Source organism: Pichia kudriavzevii, chromosome 2, assembly GCF_003054445.1.
Source record: "Pichia kudriavzevii chromosome 2, complete sequence".
Taxonomy (NCBI): Eukaryota; Fungi; Ascomycota; class Pichiomycetes; order Pichiales; family Pichiaceae; genus Pichia; species Pichia kudriavzevii.
The window spans coordinates 705,082-726,160 of NC_042507.1; the positions used below are offsets into that span (position 1 = coordinate 705,082).

At 38.8% G+C, this 21,079-nt stretch overlaps 8 protein-coding genes across 8 annotated transcripts; 6 read left to right on the forward strand and 2 right to left on the reverse strand.

Moving 5' to 3' along the window:
• Nucleotides 1-68: 68 nt before the first annotated feature.
• Nucleotides 69-460, forward strand: C5L36_0B03520 (uncharacterized protein; the record flags this gene model as incomplete). Its single annotated transcript, XM_029464719.1, has 2 exons — nucleotides 69-111; nucleotides 180-460. 2 exons carry the CDS (start codon nucleotides 69-71, stop codon nucleotides 458-460), a joined length of 324 nt encoding a protein of 107 aa, XP_029320578.1.
• Nucleotides 461-1,311: 851 nt separating this feature from the next.
• C5L36_0B03530 (uncharacterized protein) lies at nucleotides 1,312-2,100 on the forward strand (the record flags this gene model as incomplete). The annotated part of the gene is made up of 1 exon (XM_029464720.1): nucleotides 1,312-2,100. The coding sequence occupies one exon, from the start codon at nucleotides 1,312-1,314 to the stop codon at nucleotides 2,098-2,100; it is 789 nt and encodes a 262-aa protein (XP_029320579.1).
• Nucleotides 2,101-2,544: 444 nt separating this feature from the next.
• Nucleotides 2,545-3,124, reverse strand: C5L36_0B03540 (uncharacterized protein; the record flags this gene model as incomplete). The annotated part of the gene is made up of 2 exons (XM_029464721.1): nucleotides 2,545-2,886; nucleotides 3,065-3,124. 2 exons carry the CDS (start codon nucleotides 3,122-3,124, stop codon nucleotides 2,545-2,547), a joined length of 402 nt encoding a protein of 133 aa, XP_029320580.1.
• A 936-nt stretch (nucleotides 3,125-4,060) lies between these two features.
• On the forward strand, nucleotides 4,061-5,707 carry C5L36_0B03550 (uncharacterized protein; the record flags this gene model as incomplete). The annotated part of the gene is made up of 1 exon (XM_029464722.1): nucleotides 4,061-5,707. The coding sequence occupies one exon, from the start codon at nucleotides 4,061-4,063 to the stop codon at nucleotides 5,705-5,707; it is 1,647 nt and encodes a 548-aa protein (XP_029320581.1).
• Nucleotides 5,708-6,661: 954 nt separating this feature from the next.
• On the forward strand, nucleotides 6,662-7,822 carry C5L36_0B03560 (uncharacterized protein; the record flags this gene model as incomplete). The annotated part of the gene is made up of 2 exons (XM_029464723.1): nucleotides 6,662-6,665; nucleotides 7,059-7,822. The coding sequence occupies 2 exons, from the start codon at nucleotides 6,662-6,664 to the stop codon at nucleotides 7,820-7,822; spliced, it is 768 nt and encodes a 255-aa protein (XP_029320582.1).
• A 459-nt stretch (nucleotides 7,823-8,281) lies between these two features.
• On the forward strand, nucleotides 8,282-13,333 carry C5L36_0B03570 (uncharacterized protein; the record flags this gene model as incomplete). Its single annotated transcript, XM_029464724.1, has 1 exon — nucleotides 8,282-13,333. One exon carries the CDS (start codon nucleotides 8,282-8,284, stop codon nucleotides 13,331-13,333), a length of 5,052 nt encoding a protein of 1,683 aa, XP_029320583.1.
• A 433-nt stretch (nucleotides 13,334-13,766) lies between these two features.
• C5L36_0B03580 (uncharacterized protein) lies at nucleotides 13,767-16,856 on the forward strand (the record flags this gene model as incomplete). The annotated part of the gene is made up of 1 exon (XM_029464725.1): nucleotides 13,767-16,856. The coding sequence occupies one exon, from the start codon at nucleotides 13,767-13,769 to the stop codon at nucleotides 16,854-16,856; it is 3,090 nt and encodes a 1,029-aa protein (XP_029320584.1).
• Nucleotides 16,857-17,148: 292 nt separating this feature from the next.
• Nucleotides 17,149-20,775, reverse strand: C5L36_0B03590 (uncharacterized protein; the record flags this gene model as incomplete). Its single annotated transcript, XM_029464726.1, has 1 exon — nucleotides 17,149-20,775. The coding sequence occupies one exon, from the start codon at nucleotides 20,773-20,775 to the stop codon at nucleotides 17,149-17,151; it is 3,627 nt and encodes a 1,208-aa protein (XP_029320585.1).
• Nucleotides 20,776-21,079: the final 304 nt, after the last annotated feature.

Here is a 21,079-nt window from a genome sequence, read left to right on the forward strand (position 1 = left end):
GTTGTTTCCCTTTTTCTTTATCCTTCTTTTTATAAAGTTATACTTTTGTTTTACAGACGAACAACGCAATGTCATTGAGAAAACAGGGCGGGCGGCTAGATGAAGAAACGGGTAAGTAGGTGTATCTCTTAACCCCAAAGAATAGACACTAACCATGACTGTAGCAAGGAAAACCCTAGTTAAATACATGGAAAAGGAGTATCGTCCCTATGCAGTTACTGATCTTATTGGGAATCTACACAATGCAATAACCAAGGCATTAATTATCAGACTATTAGACGAACTAGTTGACAAAGGGACACTTATTGTCAAGAAGTACGGTAAGTCAAGTTTTTACTGTTATTCCGAGCTTCAAGTCAATGAGGATATGGAAACTACTAATTTGGAGAAATTGCAAGCAACAAAGGCAGAAATTTGTTCATTAGAAAAAGAAGCAACTAAGTTAAAATCCAGTATGTAGTCTAAACTTAGTACCGAATTTTATAGATGGGATAAGTCTTACTAACATTTTGACAGTTTTGGAAAAAATCAAAGCTGAGCCTTCGGATAAAGAAATACAACTCCAGGTGGATGAATTGACAACAAAGCAGGCTTATTTGAGGCAAGAAATTGATAAGCATACCACTTTCCCGAATAGCATAGATTCTACAGAGGTGACTACAAGAATTAAAAAAATTGAAATGAAGGAAAAGAACGTTACCGAAAACTACAAGAAGATCAAGAAAATCGTAAGTATTGCTACCACACAAGAACCTACTCCAATAACAAGGACTAACAAGCAGCAATTTTTTCATCAAGCACACCGAGATCTACGCCACTTTGCAGGAAGGGGTGGATGGTTTTGAACGTAAGAGTGTAAGTACTGAACTTATCAATCTCAATAACTTCAACGATTTGAAACCAGTGTAAATACCAGCGTACTAACAAGTATCTTGAACGTTGCATAGGAGGAACTCGGAGTTGTTGAGATTCCAAATTATTGAGTGGATGCGAGAAGGGGAAGGAGTAAAAAAAACCACTGAGCCTCCTCCCCCTCCTCCTCCTCCTCCTCCTGCGGTTGCAAATAAACCCTTTATCCGCGCACGTGATGCTGAGGGTTTTTCCAAGAAGAACGCAAATTTCTGCATGAGTATCTCACTTGTCTCACTTTGAAAGTGGAAAACAAACATGTTGTGAAAAAGAAGGAGTGGGAAAAAAAAATTAAGAAAATGAAAATTCCTACGTGAAATATCTGTGCTTGAAGTTTGAATTTGATTCTATTTATCCTTTTTTTTTTGGTCTTTGCTATCCCCAACCAACTAATACGTAAAAATGGCTCCAAAAGGTAAGAAGGTTGCACCAGCACCATTAGCATCTAAGACCACCAAGAGTGCATCTGCAAAGAACCCATTATTTGAATCTACTCCAAAGAACTTTGGTTTAGGTCAAGCAGTTCAACCAAAGAGAAACTTGTCTAGATTTGTCAAGTGGCCAGAATATGTCAGATTACAAAGACAAAAGAAGATCTTGAACTTGAGATTGAAGGTTCCTCCAGCTATTGCACAATTCTCCAATGTCTTGGACAAGAACACTGCAGCTGCAACCTTCAAGTTATTGAACAAGTACAGACCAGAAACCACTGCTGAAAAGAAGGAAAGATTGACCAAGGAAGCAGCAGCTATTGCAGAAGGCAAGAAGAAGGAAGATGTTTCCGAAAAGCCATATGTTGTCAAGTACGGTTTGAACCACGTTGTTGGTTTAATTGAAAACAAGAAGGCTAAGCTTGTTTTGATTGCTAACGATGTCGACCCAATTGAATTGGTTGTCTTCTTACCAGCTCTATGTCACAAGATGGGTGTTCCATACGCTATTGTTAAGGGTAAGGCTAGATTAGGTACCTTAGTTCACCAAAAGACTGCTACTGTTGCTGCATTAGTTGACGTCAAGTCTGAAGATGAAGCTGAATTAGCTAAGTTAGTCTCCACCATCAATGCCAACTACACCGAGAAGTACGACGAATCCAAGAGACACTGGGGTGGTGGTATCATGGGTGCAAAGGCACAAGCAAAGATGGCAAAGAGAGCCAAGGCTGCTGCTGCAAGCGCAACTGCAGGTAAATAAGTATAGTTTGTTTATTTATTGTAGGATGATAGCTCTATATAAAGAAAATAATAACACACAACTTTGGTCCAACAGAATATGTATTGCGGGGGTATTTGCTACGAGCAAGTGCCACTATTAAAGAGTGGTATTAGCGTTTTAAAAGAGAGTTAGAGAGGAGAGAACTTGAAGAATAAATAGTTCGTGAGGTTGATTAGACTAAGGTAAATCTATAATAATATAAATATAATTAAACCATGCAAGGATAATTTAATAAAGAAATGATTTGAATTTGGTTATAGTTTATTTTAAGTTTTTTTGTTTATTGACCTGACCCTTCAACAGAGAGAAGGGGCAAGAATGAGGGGGGGGGGCCTCAATTTTCGGCAATTGGATGTTTTCGACAATCGGGAACTTCGACAAACGAATATTTTGGCAAACGAATACATGGTATATTTATCAAACTTACTTCAACTTGCTGAAGAGCTTTGGAGCTGCACAGTCGTTAAGGGCATGTTGCAAATGGAAGAATTCCTCGACACAGTCCTCCTTGTAGTGTTTGTCCTCATAGCCAGGTTCTTGTTGTTCCTTGGTGACTCTTTCGACACATTCTTCGTAGTGGTGCAAGTATGGCTTAACGGATGGAAGTTGAGAACATTCCTTCTTCAATGCATCAAACTGGTCTTCGGATTCCTCCTCGTCGTCATCGTCATCGTCTTCTTCTTCTTCCTCGTCGTCGTCGTCTTGCTCTTGTTCCTTTTCAGCAGCTTCGTTAACTTCAACAGGTGCAGAAACCTCTTCAACTGGCTGTATTATTACATCGAGAATGGCGACAAACTAATGTTAGTACTTGTTCGATTTAAAAGTGATAAAACACAACAGGTGCCCTCAAATTCCCCTATAGAAATCCCACTACGCAATTCCAACTAGTATAGAAAACAACAAGGTTAGAAAATGGGGGAGTTATGGGCACAAAAATACATACTTCTTCAGCGTAAGCAACAGTTGGAACAATTGCGTTGATCAAGTCTGTAACAAAGGACATTCTGTGTGGTCTGGTGTAGTATAGGTCGAGTGTATTAACCGTCTATTACGTACATATACATACACCAACTTTGACCATCTCAATTCCAGTCTCCTTCTCTCTCACTCTATCAAACATTCTCAACTTCTCTTTCCATGTCGCTCTGGTGCGACTCTATTGGTAATTGACAGTTTCTCCATGGGAGAACCGTCTATATCGACGGGTCAATTTCCCCCCACCCCCCGCGGACCCTCTATGTGCAATTGCCGGAATGTGATTGGCTGGCGCTGCGCGTCCAATTAAGGAGAATCAGCTATGCGAAAAATTGTTGTGAGAGTAAGAAGAAAAGTAGCAAACCAAGACGACGCGTCGATTTTGCAAACACTTTCTTTTTTTTCCCGTTTGGGAGGAAAGTTTCGACGCGTCGACGAGAAAGGGAAAAAGGAGAAATGGGAAATTAGCGAGCGATTTTATAAAAGTGTTTCCTTGAAAGTCTATTGGGCAATTACGGCGCCCGGGAGAGCAAGAGTGAGAAAGCAGTACTGCAGGCGTGTCTGTTGTGCAAAGACAGTTAATAGATGTCCAAAAGTAGAGTAGAATAGAGTAGAATAGAGTAGAATAGATGACTATATGGGGGGGGGGGGGTGTAAAAGATCTGACGGTATATAGCCAAGGTGTTCTGTAAAGGGTGCCAATTCTGGTCCTCCAATAGTACCGGGCAGGAGTTTGCGAAATAGCATGTGCAGGAAATAAATTCACTCGCAGCCAAGTGACAGTAGTTCCCGAGTTCCGAGAAATGAGGTGCTTCACCTCGTTGTGGGTTTGTATACTTCTAGGTTGTTGATGAAAAGCACCTACTTTGAGTGCTTTATTGTGTTTTGTAGTTGTTATTGTTATTGCTGTTGCGTTTGCTGCACTAATCCACTCTAGTCTTGAACGTGTTACTCTGGTGTTGCAATGACAATTGATATAGATACCGTCCAACGTAGTATGGCTGTCTCCGAGACGGACCCTAATCCCGACATTGGATCGGCAACACAAGACTTGAAGATCCAAAAAGGCCCTGTTGTCTCTGAGAGGAATGTTTCTGGCCCTGAGATGCTTGCGGAGCATGAGAGTGATGTCAGAGGCGGAGCTAAAGCAAGCGGTGAAGGTGAAGGTGAAGGTGAAGGTGAAGGTGAAGGTGAAGGTGAAGGTGAAGCAAACGGTGAAGCAAACGGTGAAGCAAACGGTGAAGGTGATGGAGACGAAAATGGTGAAGCCGATAGAGAGGAAAATGGTGAAAGAGATGGTGAAGGAAAACATCCCCAGCACCTCCAGGAGCAACAGCAGGAGATCATTCCTGATAGAATCTTTGTTGGGAATCTTCCATATGAGGTGACGGAGGAAGATGTCCGGAATTTGACTCCTGAATTTGAGGTTGTCTCTGTGGAGATTCCAAGAAAGACATATTTGAACAGGGCCTTGAATAGAACTTTCCTACAATCTAAAGGTTACGGTTTCATCACATACACTAATGCAGATGATGCCAAGATGGCCATCGACTCAATTGTAGGCAAGTTTATCTCTGGAAGAGAAATCTACGCCAAATACGCATTACCTCAGAACAAGGAAAAGTTCAAGCAGCAGCAGCAGCAGCAACAGCAACATCCACACCATCATCAACATCAACATCAGCAGCAGCAGCAATTGCAGCAAAATGGGGGTTTTATGCCATACCAACAATATCCTAGGTTTGCGAGATTCCAGGGAACCCCTCGTTACCACCAAGGCCAAAGACCTATTCACCAAATGCAATTTTATGCTCAACCTCCTCCTGGCGTCGAGTACTACTACTCTCAACCCCCTTCTCATGTGCCAGCTCCTCAGGGAGTATATTCTCCTAAGCAGCAGCAACAACAACAACAACAACCATATCAGGTACCAGAGTCACACCAACAAGCACCTATGCAGGACCAAGCGGAAGAACATGGTGAAACATGTGATTCGGTGCAGCCTGTTGATCGAAAATTCTTTGATAGCTTACCAAAGGAGACAATCAAGCCCTTTATTCCTCAACCTATTGCGATTTTTGCACCCCCATACCAGACAATACCATTATATAGTCAACAACAGCAACAAAGTAGAGAGGACAAGCAGAGGAGATTGGAGAATGGTGTTCCCTCAAAGACCACCATTTTTGTTGGCAATTTGGAGAGAAACCTAACTGTTGAAGATGTTGGAGATTTCATGAAGGAATTGAACCCAATCAATATCAAGGTTCCAAGGAAGGTTTTACCGCCGGATGTTTATAGAATGCTCAAGCTACAAGGTATTGCCATTCAAAATAAAGGTATTGCGTTTGTCAGGTTCTCTAACGAGGAGTCGCAAAAACGGGCAATTGACATGTTCAACGGGAAGGTCTGGAAGGGCAAGAAACTAAATGTTACAATAGCCATCAACGTCAATGATGATCTCCAAAGCACCCAGCAACCTGGCGAGGGCGTTGGTGCTGACGCCGACGCCGATGTTGTTGATAATGGCGATGCTGTTGGTGTTGCTATTGAGGAAGACAAAACAGACTGTGAAGATGTAGAAATAAAACTCGCTGAAAATGACGGATGATGATTCTCTGCTGTCTCGCTCTCTGAGAATGACCCCCCGCATTCACCACATTCACAACAATTCTCTCCCTTTGTACTCTATCCACGTATAATACTGTACCTGTATATAGAGAGACCCCCTTAATGATCCCACCAAATACGTGTCATTATTGCCATTATTACATTATTACCATTATTACCATTATTACCATTATTACCATTATTGCCATTATTGCCATGGCTTGTATCCCTAGTCAAACTCGTTTCTCTGCTATTGTCTACCCCACAATCGCGCTAATCTCAAAAGAAAAAAAGAAAAAAAAAACCGTTATCTCGCCGTTGTCTGCAATGGCATTGTTGAACACTTCTATGTGTGCTAGCCCAACCTTTACTCTCTTCAGCAGGTCTCTGTATAAGTTCTCCTTTACTGCGCCTTGTTCTCCTGGTTTATGTGGCATTCGGAAGTACTGTGTCGTTAAACTGCACATTACCTTCACTTCACTTTACACTACACTCTGTTAATCAACACCACTTTCCTTTTTTTTCTTGCTCTCCATCGTCATATGTGGCCTGGCCAAAGGGTAGGTTCTGTACGTCGTCACTGCCACGTATCTCTTCTCAAAACAGTGTCACTCTATGGAAACTATGTTTCGTTGCTATGGTATCACCTCCCGATAGTCTCTGTAGAAGTACATCACCGAAAACTGTCATGCACTCTGAGACTTTCCATTAATGTAAATTAGGACGCGTGACTGCGAAAACAGCATGTTTCCCCTATACACACCCGCGCACCGCACGTGTGCGCGCAGTAAGAGGGAGAACCGGGGAGGATACTCTCGCTTCCCGTGAGGTTCTCCCCAATTGGCAATGTGCTGTTTGGTGAAAAATGGCCATGTTGAAAAATGAGGGACGCACGTTTAAGTGGAGGGAGGCACCATTAAGTCTTCGTTAGGGAACAACCGTAAACTAATCAGAAATGGGTATGTAAAGCACCGAGCGACAGAGATGTCTATGGGAGCACGAGAAGCAGGAGGGTTTCCATGTCTTCATATTAGATCAAAGTTGACACTGCGGGAAATAGGCCGATTGATGTACCATGGAGAAGAATAATAAGACAGTTCCCAATAACACTTGGATAGAGCATATGGCCAGAATATTGCAGAGATGTTGATGTATAGAGCATCATGGAGAAGTGACAAGTGTTTTCAAGGTTTCTAAGGGGCTCTTCATTCTGTGGAAGACAGTGTATCTGTAATATTGGGATAATATAATAATAAATAATATGACATGACATGACATGACATTGGAACCCGGCAATTCAAAATAGACTGAAAACTAACATTTTTTTATCTCCATGTTTTTTCATATTACAGGTAGAGTTATTAGAAACCAAAGAAAGGGTGCAGGTTCCATTTTCACTGCTCACACCAGATTAAGAAAGGGTGCAGCAAAGTTGAGAACCTTAGATTACGCTGAAAGACACGGTTACATCAGAGGTGTCGTTAAGCAAATCATCCACGACCCAGGTAGAGGTGCACCATTAGCTAAAGTTGCATTCAGAGACCCATACAGATTCAAGCAAAGAGAAGAAACCTTCATTGCTAACGAAGGTGTCTACACTGGTCAATTCATCTACTGTGGTAAGTCTGCTTCTTTAAACATTGGTAATGTCTTACCTTTAGGTTCTCTTCCAGAAGGTACCATTGTCTCCAACGTTGAAGAAAAGGTTGGTGACAGAGGTGCTTTAGGTAGAACTTCTGGTAACTACGTTATCATTATCGGACACAACCCAGAAGAAAACAAGACCAGAGTTAAGTTGCCATCTGGTGCAAAGAAGATCATCTCTTCTGATGCTAGAGGTGTCATTGGTGTCGTTGCTGGTGGTGGTAGAATCGACAAGCCATTGTTGAAGGCAGGTAGAGCATTCCACAAGTTCAAGGTCAAGAGAAACTCATGGCCAAAGACCAGAGGTGTTGCTATGAACCCAGTTGATCACCCTCATGGTGGTGGTAACCATCAACATATTGGTAAGGCTTCTACCATTTCCAGAGGTGCAGTTTCTGGTCAAAAGGCTGGTTTGATTGCTGCTAGAAGAACTGGTTTACTCAGAGGTTCTAACAACAAGAACGATGACTAAAGGTGATGTGATGTATATTTCATGGAACATATATCTATGTTTTTATAAACAAAACTTAATTGATAAAGTAAGAAATAATCAAAAAAAAGACGAAATCATGTAGGAAAAGGGGCGGACCACTTATTCCCAATGTCTTTACTGTTTTCCAGAGTTTATTGTTATGGTGACTAATTTCAATGTAATCTCTAATGTACCAAAAAAAATGACATTTCTTTGTAAACCGGATAACAGTGCAACTCCTGATTGATACCGGTTTCCCGCGACTATCGCTTGTCCAGAAGGGGAAACTAGTACTGCCGTTCGATAAAGATAATTCATTTGCAGCTGTGGCACGTAGAGCGGTTTTCTCTACGTTTTTTTTTTTCGTTTATTATCTGTTTTGCCTTCTTTTGCCCTGTATGAGGTTTGTGTATTCTTGTTTTCTTCAGGAGAGACAACATTGATAAGCCGCTGAACAATATGTCCAACTCCACATGCGATGTTGTGTGGCAGGTCGACGATTTTACTCGTTGTTCAAGACACGATATCTTGGAATTAAAAATTCCACTGGTTTTGACTATTTTGTCTGTTATTTCTATTGGTTACTACTTGGCAAAGAATAATTGGCTTTCCTCTAGCAACATTAAGCTAGATTATAAATTTTCTAACAACGACAGCTCTCTCGGTCCAGACTTGGCTCAAAATTATGGATCAGTTGAAAACTCTAATACTGAAAATCCTGATAAGAAAACCAATATTATTGATGCCCATTTTGATATGAATTACCTCTCGGGAAGTTCCACGCAAGACATGAAGGTCACTACAAAAACTGTTTTCAGGTCGAACTTTGATCGTTCCATGCTGGCCCTGCTGGAATTCCTCTCTTTATGCCAGTTAGTTGTGGCAGTTTCTCCTTTTGTCATGAAAGACTTGGCAAGAGAATGGCAAGACAACACTCTAGTACCTTGGGCTAACGCTTTTTTTTGGACCTACTTTTTTCTTCTAACTACGTTTAGATTGAAATGTTCATCAACTGGATTACCTGAAAAATACCCTGATTTATGGTACCACAGTTTCAATCTGATCTTTGTCTACTTTTTCAGCGCTTTATTCTTGATCAGATCTGCCTTGCTAAATCACACCCTGAATAAACTATCAAAAGATTTTTATATCGTCGAATTTCTATTAGTTTCTGCCATGTTTTTGATATTAGGTTCCGACAAGTTTGGTGATAGGCCCATTACTGTTTATGTCACCCAGGGTTTAACTCCTTCTCCGGAACCTATGGCTTCATTTTTCAGTGTTAGTTCCTACTCTTGGCTTGAAGATATGATTTATGCAGCTAAAAAAGTCACACCAACTGTGAAAGATGTCTGGAGTTTGAAATTAGAAGATAATGCTTATGCCGTAATATTGAAGTTTCATAAGGTTAAATTCCATTCAAGGTTTGCTGTCAATCTATTCTACCAGTTCCGTAAATTGTTTCTTTATCAAACAATTTGTACTTCTGCAGAAGCTGTACTCACATTTTTTCCATCAATGTTATTGAAGAAGATTTTGGAATATGTTGAAAGCCCAGATACTGAGTCTGCAAGTCTTGCTTGGTTGTTTGTTATTCTTATGGCCATCTCTTCCCCAATCACATGTGCCTTGTCTGGTCGTGGTCTTTATCTTGGTAGAAGAATTTGCACGAGAATGAGAGCAGTTTTAATTGGTGAAGTATATTCTAAGGCTTTAAGAAGACAAATCTCGAGCTCTTCGAAGATTACTGACAATGAAAAGGAAGAATCAGATTCTCCTCCATATACTGGTGCAAGTGCTACATCTAACACCCTAGTTAGTTCCAATGGGTCCCAAAAAGACACCAAATCAGATGAAGAGGAGAAATCGACACGTGATTTGGGCTCTATCATCAATTTGATTGCCGTTGATTCCTTCAAAGTTTCAGAGATATGTGGTTATTTACATTATTTTGTAAATTCATTTATTATGACTGTCATTGCAATTGCCGTTCTTTACAGTTTGTTAGGCTGGGCGGCATTGGCAGGTGCGTTAACTATTATCCTTATGATGCCATTGAACTACAAATTAAGTATGACATTGGGAAACTTCCAAAAGGAAATGCTTAAGGTTACTGATTCAAGAATCCAAAAGTTGAACGAGGCATTCCAAAATATCAGAATCATCAAATACTTTGCATGGGAAAATAAATTTATTGAACAAATTATCGATGTTAGATCAAAAGAGTTGAATATCCTTTTCAATAGATGTTTGGTTTGGGTTGTTTCCTCGTTTGTATGGTTTTTAACTCCTACAATTGTCTGTTTGGTTGCATTCTACTGCTACACAATCATTGAAGGCAAACAGTTAACAACCCCAATTGCATTCACTTCATTGTCTCTTTTCAGTTTGTTACGTGCACCACTAGATCAATTCGCTGACATGCTTTCCTTTGTTGTTCAGTCTAAGGTTTCTTTGGAAAGAATTGAAGAATTTTTGAAAGAACCAGAAACAACTAAATACGAACAATTGGTTATGGAAAGAGACGAAAATTCTCCTGATGTTGGTTTCCAGAATGCGACTTTCTCTTGGTCCACCTCATCAAATGCGCCAAATGATTTCAAGCTTAGATCTATTGATATTGCATTCAAGAAGAACAAATTGAATGTTGTTATTGGATCAACGGGTTCTGGTAAAACATCCCTATTACTTGCTTTATTAGGTGAGATGAATTTAATCGAAGGTAAAGTGTTTTTACCTGCTTGGACTCCTAGAGATGATTTAATAGTTGACTCAAGAACAGGCTTAACGGAGTCTGCTGCTTATTGTTCTCAGAGTGCGTGGTTATTGAATGGTACCATCAGGGAGAATATTTTATTTGCTGCTCCTTATGATGAAAAGCGTTACAAACAAGCGATTGAAGCTTGCGGCTTAAAACGTGATTTTGAAATTTTAGCAGCTGGTGATAAAACGGAAATTGGTGAAAAGGGTATTACTTTGTCTGGAGGACAAAAACAACGTGTCTCTCTTGCCAGAGCACTATACAGTAACGCTTCATATGTTCTATTAGACGATTGCCTCTCTGCTGTTGATTCTCATACTGCGGTCCACATTTATGAGAACTGTATTACTGGCCCACTGATGGCTAATAGAACATGTATTTTAGTTTCACATAATATTGCATTAACTATCAAGGACGCAGAGCATGTTGTGGTTATGGACAATGGTAGGGTGAAAACACAGGGTACTGTTGATGAATTGATCAAAGAAGGCGTCTTTGATGAAGAAGCTACTGCTTCCGTTATGCAATCTCGCTCAGCTTCTACTGCTAACTTGAATGCTTTGGTGAATGAAGAATCCGACGCATTGCATTCGCATTTGCTTAACTCTACTATTGCGGCACTTGCATCAGATCACAATGCTGATCAAATTGACTCCATCCCCGTTGAAGATGAAAATATTGACAAATCAGGTAAATTGATTGATGAAGAAACAAAATCCGATGGTTCCGTTTCCTTAGAAGTTTATAAAGCCTATATCAATTTATTTGGTGGTACCTATTTTTGGATTCTTCTTGCTATTGTCTTATTAAGCACTCAGTTAGTGAATATTTATCAATCCTATTACTTGAGAATTTGGTCCATGGCTGAGAATGAAAGAAATGGCATTACTGTTCTCACTGCAATTATTTCAGAAATTCCAAACAAAGTGTATGCAAAATCAGATTTTGCATGGGATAATGTTCTAAATGTTTTTAAATCAATTGATTGGCATAAACCCATTATAAAGACAAGATACAACGATTTTGATGTTTCAAAGATGTCTGCGATTCACTCGACAATGTATTACCTCGTTGTCTACTCTCTTATTGGTCTTGTTTATTCATCTATTGGCTCTCTAAGAATTATTATGGTTTATATTGGAGGTTTAGGAGTCTCACGTAAAATTTTTAAACAGTTATTGCAGAAGGTGATGAGAGCGGAGGTAAGGTTTTTTGATTCGACACCAATTGGTCGTATAATGAACAGATTTTCAAAGGACATGGAAAGTATTGACCAAGAATTAGCACCATATTCAGAGGCGTTTGTCGTTGACATACTTAGCTGTCTCAGTACCATTGTTTTGATTACATGGATTACACCTGCATTTTTAATTTTTGGTGTTTTTGTCTCGATTCTTTTCGGTTATGTTGGTATTCTCTACTTGAATTTATCTAGAGAGTTGAAACGGTTTGAGTCTATAACCAGATCTCCGATCAATCAGCATTTTACCGAAACTTTAACCGGAGTTACTACTATTAGAGCTTATGGTGACGAAAGAAGATTTTTGGTTCAGAATATGCAGAAGATTGATACAAATAACAGACCATTTTTCTTTGTTTGGGCGAATAATAGATGGATGTCTTTTAGGGCTCAATTTACGGGATCCTCTATTGTCGCCATCTCAGCTGCTCTTGCAGTGTTAGCAGCTCGTCAAATTGATTCAGGTCTAGCAGGTATTTCTTTGTCGTTTGCAGCATCTTTTTCCACCAGTGCTTTATGGGTTTTACGTTGTTATGCGGATGTCGAGATCAATATTAATTCAGTTGAAAGAGTTCAAGAATATATTACTGATATTAAGGAAGAAAGCGCAACTGAGACTCCTTTTGATCCCCCTGCTTCATGGCCCGAGCATGGTGAGATTTCGGTTGAGGGACTATCACTCAGATACGCTCCAAATCTGCCACTTGTCATTAAAGACATTTCTTTCCACGTGAATTCTGGTGAGAAGGTTGGTGTTGTTGGTAGAACAGGTGCCGGTAAATCTACTATTATTACTAGTTTTTTCAGATTCATTGAACCTGCCCAGGGTAAAATTGTCATTGATGGTGTTGATATAACTAAGATTGGTTTGAATTCTTTGAGAAGAGGTTTGGCCATCATTCCACAAGAGCCAACTCTTTTTACTGGTTCACTAAGAAGTAACCTTGACATGTTCAACGAAAGTGATGATCTATCTATCTATGAATCATTAAGACGTGTCGGTTTGATTTCCAGAGACGAATATAACAGCCTCAGAACTGTCATCGAAAGTGGCCAGTCTTTGGAAGAATACAATAAGTCCAATGAGAACAGTGAAGAAAATGTCAATAAGTTTACTAATTTAGAAGCCGAGGTTACTGAAAATGGTGGTAATTTATCTCAAGGTGAAAGACAGCTAATTTGTTTGGCAAGATCCCTATTGAAAAGTCCAAAAATTTTGCTACTAGATGAAGCTACAGCATCTATTGATTATGAAACTGATGCGATGATTCAAAACACAATCAGAGAAGAATTCTCTGAAAGTACTATTCTAACTATTGCTCATAGATTGAAGACAATCATAGACTATGATAAAATTTTGGTTTTGGATCACGGTAATGCTAAAGAATATGATCATCCTTACAACTTAATTACAAAGGAAGGATCTCAGTTCAGATCCATGTGTCAAGACACTGGTGAATTTGATGAACTTGTTCGTTTGGCAAAAGAAGCATATGATGCCAAAAAATAAAAAAATCATTCTGCTTACACTTATTCCCTCCCGCATAAACACACGTATTGTACAACATAAAATTATTTATAAGGAAACATTTCAAAGAAAAGTTGTATAATGTTTGTAGCATCTAGTCGTTAAACATTCTAAATCAAATTATTCTCAGCAAAGTGTGCTCGCAACATGAAGAAGCAATCTCGAATTCTGTTTGTTTATATTTTTCCTACTTGGGAAATTTGATAAAATTTCCTTTTTAAGACCATCAAAAACACTGAAACTTAAGGATTCAGATGCCTACTCAAAAAGGAGAGAAATGATCTAGATGATTATTTCGTAACAAAGAATTTGTTGCTTTCAAAACAGCTCTACTCCTTTCCTTACAGTTGGAGTAATCTAAGAACGGAGTGTACGATTTTCATAAATACAAACCACTAAAGTGTATTAGCTAAATATGTCTGATCCGTTTAGACCTAATCCTTTTACGGTGTTGCAATCACCAGTGAAAAAACCAGAGGAGGCATACACACCCACAGGCTCTCCAATTAGAAACTCACCAGTTAGAAACTCGCCATCCAAGACAGCAATTAAATACTCGCCTGCAGTGTCTTTCAGAAGAGGTGATGATAATCATGAATTTATCAATAGTTCCATTGGTCGTAACTTCATCCAAAGAGCTACTGAATCACCCTTTAAGCCCACAGCAAGGAAACTATTCACAGAACATGAATCTCCAAAGAAAGGTGGTGCATTGGCAAGAAACCTTGACCCGTTCAGTGATGTAGACGAAGAAAATGATGAGAATGACATTATTAGCCATTATTCAATATTCAATACAGACAAAACCCACGAATTCAAAAGGTCAACTAATTCTAATAGGACAGAACTGGAGTCGCCAAAACCGGTATTTTCTGCAAGTACATTTGCAGCAGCTGGTGGTGATGTTAATTCGCTACAGTCATCATTAGGCGAAATTCCTATGCTAACGCCTAAATCATCGAGGTTAGGCTACATTCCGCCACAGCAAGACTTGGGTGTTAGAGTTACATCTGCAAGTTCTGATTCGACCGCTGCGTCGTCTTTTGGTGCCGAATTAAATGAGAAGAAAACTAACCACTCGTCATATTTCTCCTCTGATCAATCGACAATCAATGCCCCAATTGACAATACCGAAGAGTTTGGTTCCAGCCAGCTCACACACAGTTCTAATTCAACCGACTACTTTGACAAGAATTTGATGGATGGTGCACCAAGAATTCAAGTAAGAAGAAATAATTTCCACAAGCAACAAACAGTTTTCAGGTCAAGAACTGGTAACCTTGTTCTAGATACCCCAATTCCAAGATTACTACATGATTTACTACCAAGAAAAGGTGATGACGAGTACGATTTTATGAAATACTCAGCTGTCACCTCTGATCCTGATGACTTTGTTGAAGATGGCTTTAATTTAAGGCAAATTGAATTAGAAAGAGAGACGGAAATTGTCATTTGTATCACAATGTATAACGAAGATGAGGTTGCCTTAACAAGAACTCTACATGCAGTTATGAAAAATATTGAATATTTGAATAAAAGAACAAGATCTCACACCTGGGGTCCAGATTCATGGAAAAAAGTTGTTGTGTGTATCATTGCAGATGGTAGAAATAAAGTGAGTCAAGGTGTTTTGGAAGTTTTAAGTGTTATGGGTGTTTATCAAGATGGAATTGCTAAGTCTTTTGTTAATCAAAAGGAAGTCAAAGCGCATATCTTTGAATACACAACACAAGTTTCCGTTGATGAAAATTTGAAAATAAATGGTGGTAAGATTACACCGGCCCAAGTTGTATTCTGCCTAAAGGAGAAAAACGCAAAGAAAATCAACTCACATAGATGGCTGTTTAACGCAATCTGCCCGACTTTGGACCCAAATGTTACAGTCCTGCTTGATGTCGGTACTGTTCCAAATGAAAGTGCTGTTTACAACCTATGGAAAGCATTTGACTTAGATTCTAATGTTGCCGGTGCAGCTGGTCAAATTGTTGCAATGAAAGGTAAATATTGGTCAAAATTAGTAAATCCGCTAGTGTCTTCCCAGAACTTTGAATATAAAATGTCCAACATCCTAGACAAACCCTGCGAATCTGCATTTGGTTACATTTCTGTCTTACCTGGCGCACTGTCTGCATATAGATATTCCGCTCTTAAAAACCACCCAGATGGAACTGGTCCATTGCAAGCTTATTTTCACGGTGAAACACAAGATACAGCAGAAAATGCCGATATTTTCTCTGCCAATATGTACTTGGCAGAAGACAGAGTTTTAGCCTGGGAGCTGGTTGCTAAGAAAAACGCACAATGGGTTTTAAAATATTGTAAAGATGCAAAAGGTGAAACTGATGTCCCCGAAACTTTATCGGAGTTTGTTTTGCAAAGAAGACGTTGGTTGAATGGTGCATTCTTTGCTGCTTTATATTCACTGAAGCAAAGCGGTGCGATTTTTAGCACTGACCATTCTTCTTTAAGAAAGTTTTTCTTTATGGTTGAATTCATATATCAAGGTCTAACTTTACTATTCAGTTTTTTCTCCATAGCAAACTTTTACATCACATTCTATTATTTGGCTGGTTCTTTGATTGTTATTGGAGGTACTGGAGGCAAGGTTGTTTTTGAAATCATGAATTATATTTGCATTTGCACATTACTAGCAATGTTAGTGATTTCAATGGGCAACAAACCAACAGGAGCACCTATGCTATTTTGGGTTTGTGTTATTCTATTAACTTTGTGTGGAATGTATGCATTGATATCAGGTTTTTACTTTTTGAGCTTAATGATTCAATCACACAATGCTGGAAATGCAGGTGGCTTAAGTTTTGCATCAATCTGCGTGTCACTAGCATCGACATATGGTTTGTACGTTTTAATGTCCTTATTGTATTTGGATCCATGGCATATTATTTCTTCTTCATTACAATACTTTCTGATGTTACCAGCTTACACTTGTCTTCTGCAAATTTATGCATTCTGTAATACACACGATGTCTCATGGGGTACAAAAGGAAGCGTGGAAGCAGTGCAGGATTTAGGTAAAGCTATTATTCAAACTGATGAAAAAGGACAGCAAATTATCACAACAGAAGTTTTGGCCCAGCAAGACATCGATTCCATGTACAGTGAAACTGTTTTGAAACTAAAAGACAGAAGAAAGAAGCCAGTTAATATGAGAGGTAAGAACAGTAAAAGTGGTGGCAAAAAGAAAAACGTCATTGGCAAGGAGGATTATTATAGAGATGTCAGATCTAGAGTTGTCTTGGTTTGGGTGATCTCCAATGTAATCTTGGTTATGACTATTACCCAAATCTGGGCAGCAGACTCCATCAGATCCAATAAATATTTGGCGTTTATCCTTTGGTCTGTCTTTGGATTTAGTGTATTTAGATTTTTGGGCTCATCTTCATATCTCATTCATTTGCTCTTAAGAAAGATAATTGTGTCCAAAAACAAATGGGATTTAAGGAAAGAAGAGGTGCCTCATATGAACGAGCTTCCCAACATCTAGCGTTTTCGATACAACTCAACGTAGTTTTGTAAACTGTGAATAGAGAATTAGTATTTATTTATATGTTTGAAAAATAGTAGGTACACAGATAAAAAAGTTAGATATACAGGAGCCAACATGGATAATAAAAGACAAGAAACGGACAAGTTATAAACACAAGAACTAAAATTCGAGAAAGAAAATGTAATAAAAGGCAAGTTATATTTAAAGTAAGAATAATATGGGTAGCAACAATACTGAATAAGTTGTTTGACAAGCAAAGTAATAAAGGAATAAAAGAATAGTTGTATCATCAATGTGGTGTAGATTTCATACTCATTACATGTTTTCTGAGTCTCATTATATCATCATCATCAATGAAAACCTTTTCGTTCTTAGCTTCTTTTGCAGAAGTAGAATTGGAAGAATTGGGTGAAAAAGCATCGGAAATGCTGCCTTTGGCGTTATTCGATTTGAATGCCTTGGAAAAGTCATTTTTCCTAGCTTTGTTGCTATTACTATCCGTTAATGAGGAATTGAAAGCATTGAAGCTGTCTAAAATGTTGGAATTAGAAGGAAAAATGGTGTTCAAGCTGAACCCAGTATTCCCGTTAATTTTTTCAGCTGGCTCAATAGCACTTGTCTCCAACGAGGTCATGATATTCATCAAATTACCTTCAGATGGTATTGTTGGTAACAAGCTTGAGTTGTGCTTAAAATTGGATGGTTTGGAAATCGGTTTGTTTAGGATTGCACCGACATCTGGGTCCAATTCGGAATCCCCTTGAGAATTCAAAAAGTGTGATATAATGGAATCGTCAACTGTAGCCTGGGTATGTGTAGCTGGGATGTCGCTTGTGTCACGGCGACTCTGAATGGAATCAACTGAGTTTTCCCTAGAAGTGACAGCTGCACCTGAATAGTTACTTCCAGACAGTCTTCTGTCCTGAACTCTAGTTTTTCTCAATCTGTTTTCCGATGATAACGATCTGCTTCTGTTCATTGACGTCCTCATAGGTTGAATGGCATAATCAATGATCCTCTTCTTGGCAGATGTAAGTAAGTCGGAACTATTAATACTACTAGAAGAATTATGATATGGGCTTGTGGCAGAAGGAAATAGAGTGGGCATGCTGTCATTTGAGGATCCAGATAATCTCCGAGACATTGAAACAGAAGACTCCCTTGAAGTTAAAGACATATTTGAAGAAACAACACTCGATGTAGAAGCAGTCGACTTTCTTCTTTTGTTGGATGTTTTATCAAAGAAGGAAGTATCGGAAGGAATACTAAAAGCGTTGAGATCAAATTCCATTTGTGTCTGTGGTGCTGGTTGTTGAAGATTGGTTTGCGGCTGGTTTGCTGTGCTTAATATTTTTGGGGCACTATTTTTCAACACTTTCTTATCGAAAAGAGAACCATTGTTGGACCTGTCCAAATCTACCGCAGAGAATAATTTTAGAGTATCGTCGTGAATTGTAGTTGCATCGGAAAATGAAAACATAATATTTTCCTTGATGTAGATGGCAAAAGTGGTAATCAAAGGATCAACATCTTTAAAATTTACCAAGATGTGATAGAGTTGGATTAATTTGTAGATTTTTTCACAGACCGCTTTGTCTTTAGAATTTTGCAAGCTGGTAATAGAAATCAAAGTAACCAGGTGGAAATTGAAGCTATGCAAACATAAACTTTCGGCTGCTTCGATGGAAATTTCATGTGGCTTATAACTTGATTTTGGATTGTTAAAAGTTAAATCATACACCAGGTTAATAAAATCAATGAAATAGGAAGAATCAATTGTGCCATTGATATTAACCAACACTTTGAAGTAAAGATAGTAGGACTTTAACTTATTAAAAACTACAGAGTCATCCTCATTGTACAACTCCTCAACGGACTTTTTCCACTTTGATAATTCTGCATCAATCTTCATTAAAACGTTCTGATTTTGTTCATTTACAAACACCATTATGTTCCACGGAATTATCTTTAGTAACCTGACCAAACAAAGCGTAATCTTTATGTCCTTATTAACCAAAACAATAGATTCAAGACTAGAAGGATGTGACTTGGAGTTGTTTTCGTTCTCAACGATTGGATTTATATCGTACTCCTCGTCCGTCAAAGGGATGTTGAAGTATATTTCGGACAATTTAACAAGGATTCTGAAGTTCCAATAAAGTTTTAATCTCTGTATTTCAATCAACTGTTTATTTGTCGTCTGCTTTGTTTCTAACAATTCATTGGGTTTGTCGATGTTCAACGCACGTACCAACCCAATATTCAAATTGATAATATCTAACAAAAAGTCCTTGTGAGAATGCAGAGAGTCTGTATAATTAGGTAAGTTGTAATTTTCAAATTTGATGAGATAATAAAACATAAGTAGAGAGATTTCCAATTTATCCCTATTTGGTGATAGCAAGAAGCCTATATTTTTGAACATCAACATCAAATGTCTCAAATTGATTAATTTTATTGATTCTTCAAGTTGATCTGGTGCCGACTTGTCGGGCAAAAATGCAGAAGAGTAATCATTCTCGTTGATCTTCGGTTGACAGAGAGTGTACCTTAGAATCAAAACTAGTTTAACCAAGATATCCTGATCCTTCTGGTTGAACTCATAATACTTTTTCTTGATTATTCCATTTTCCACATAAGTGGAATTTTTGATAGTATAGGTGTTAACAAAAGTTAGGTAGTCATTGTAGAACAGCTCAAAATCAAGTATAGGAATCAATTTGTTGTAATCATTGAAAAACAACCATATCAAATGGTCCAAGTTTTTATTGGATTCATTGCCAGAGTTAGTTGAATAAACTAAACCATTTGCAGATTTAGAATCCGAATTGAAAAGGGGGAAAATCAACTTGTACAAAATCAAATTGAGGTACCTATTTAAATTCATGTGGTAATTTGCAAGTTGTTTGGAAACAGCTGGATTCAACTGTTCTGGAGATACTGATGAACTATTCCCGGTTGATGTAGTTGAGGTGAGATCCGAAATGTTATCCTTCTGAAAGGCTAAAGACCTGTACCCTTTGAATGGGTTTGCCTTCAAAGATGCAAATATGGACTCAAATGGAGCCATGACATTCTGGTCAAGAACTAGTAGTCCGGAAGAGTCTATCTTAACTTTTTCCTTGTAGAATGCGTTTTTTCTGGAAGTCTCAATAGATTTGTCAAGAAGTGGTAACGGTGTATCAAAACCACAATCTTTAGACATGAGTTGATCACCATCACCGTCCGTTACACATTTCGGCATAAAATTGCATGTGGAAAGAACACCATGCGGTGCAACTGAAGGGGTTGTCTTATTATTGGTGGTATTAGTGGTGGTAATGGTTGCAGCTGTAGGTACTGTCGGTGCTGTTGCAACTGAAGGCGATATTGATTTTGGTGTTGGTGTTGGTGTTTCATTTGACGTAGGCGCTAGAGTTGGTTTTGGACCTGCATTCTCCAATTGTGAAATTTTCTGTTTTAGTTTCTGGATTTCCAATAATAGCTGGTTTCTGTTAAGTTCCACGTCCAATAACTTCTTCTCCAAATTCTTTGTGTAACCCTTGGGGAAGGAGTTCCGCGTGAGTTTATCAGAGACAACACACTGGAACCCATCTTTTTCACAGTTTGTACACCTGGGATTTGTATCTGATTTACCGCTGCATTTGATCTTCCTTGCTCTACAACGATCACAGGCCTGGGAGATCCTTGTTCTTCCATTGGAGGGGTTCTTGATGATGTTCCAGTTCTTAGTTCCTGAAGAACATGACTCCGTTTCGCCGTCATGGTGATGGTGTGTTCCATCACAGGTATTGCTAACGCATGCATTGTCGTTACTGAACTCAGCAGCGGACTCACTCGATTGTGAGAGGTTATTTGGGTCGCTGATATGCTCCACCTCTTTCAATCCAAACATCGAGGCAGTGTTGTCGTTCATGTTTCAATGTTGTGAATATTTGTGACTTTATCCTAGTATTTTAGTATCTTCTATTTCTTGCCTAATAACAGATAAGAAGCTGTGTCTTGTGATAAATAGCGTCAGCTATATGACTCTTTAAAATCAAATAGTTGACCAAACAAGTAACTGTACGGAAACTAAACCGGACGCAAAAAAATAAAAACCTTCTACGAGATGATTAGGGAGATTGGGGCTGGAAAGGAATATACTGGTGACTTGTTTATCAATATGTGTGAGTATGTAAGTGTCTCTCGATTGGCGTTAGTGTTTCCTCCAAAGTTGT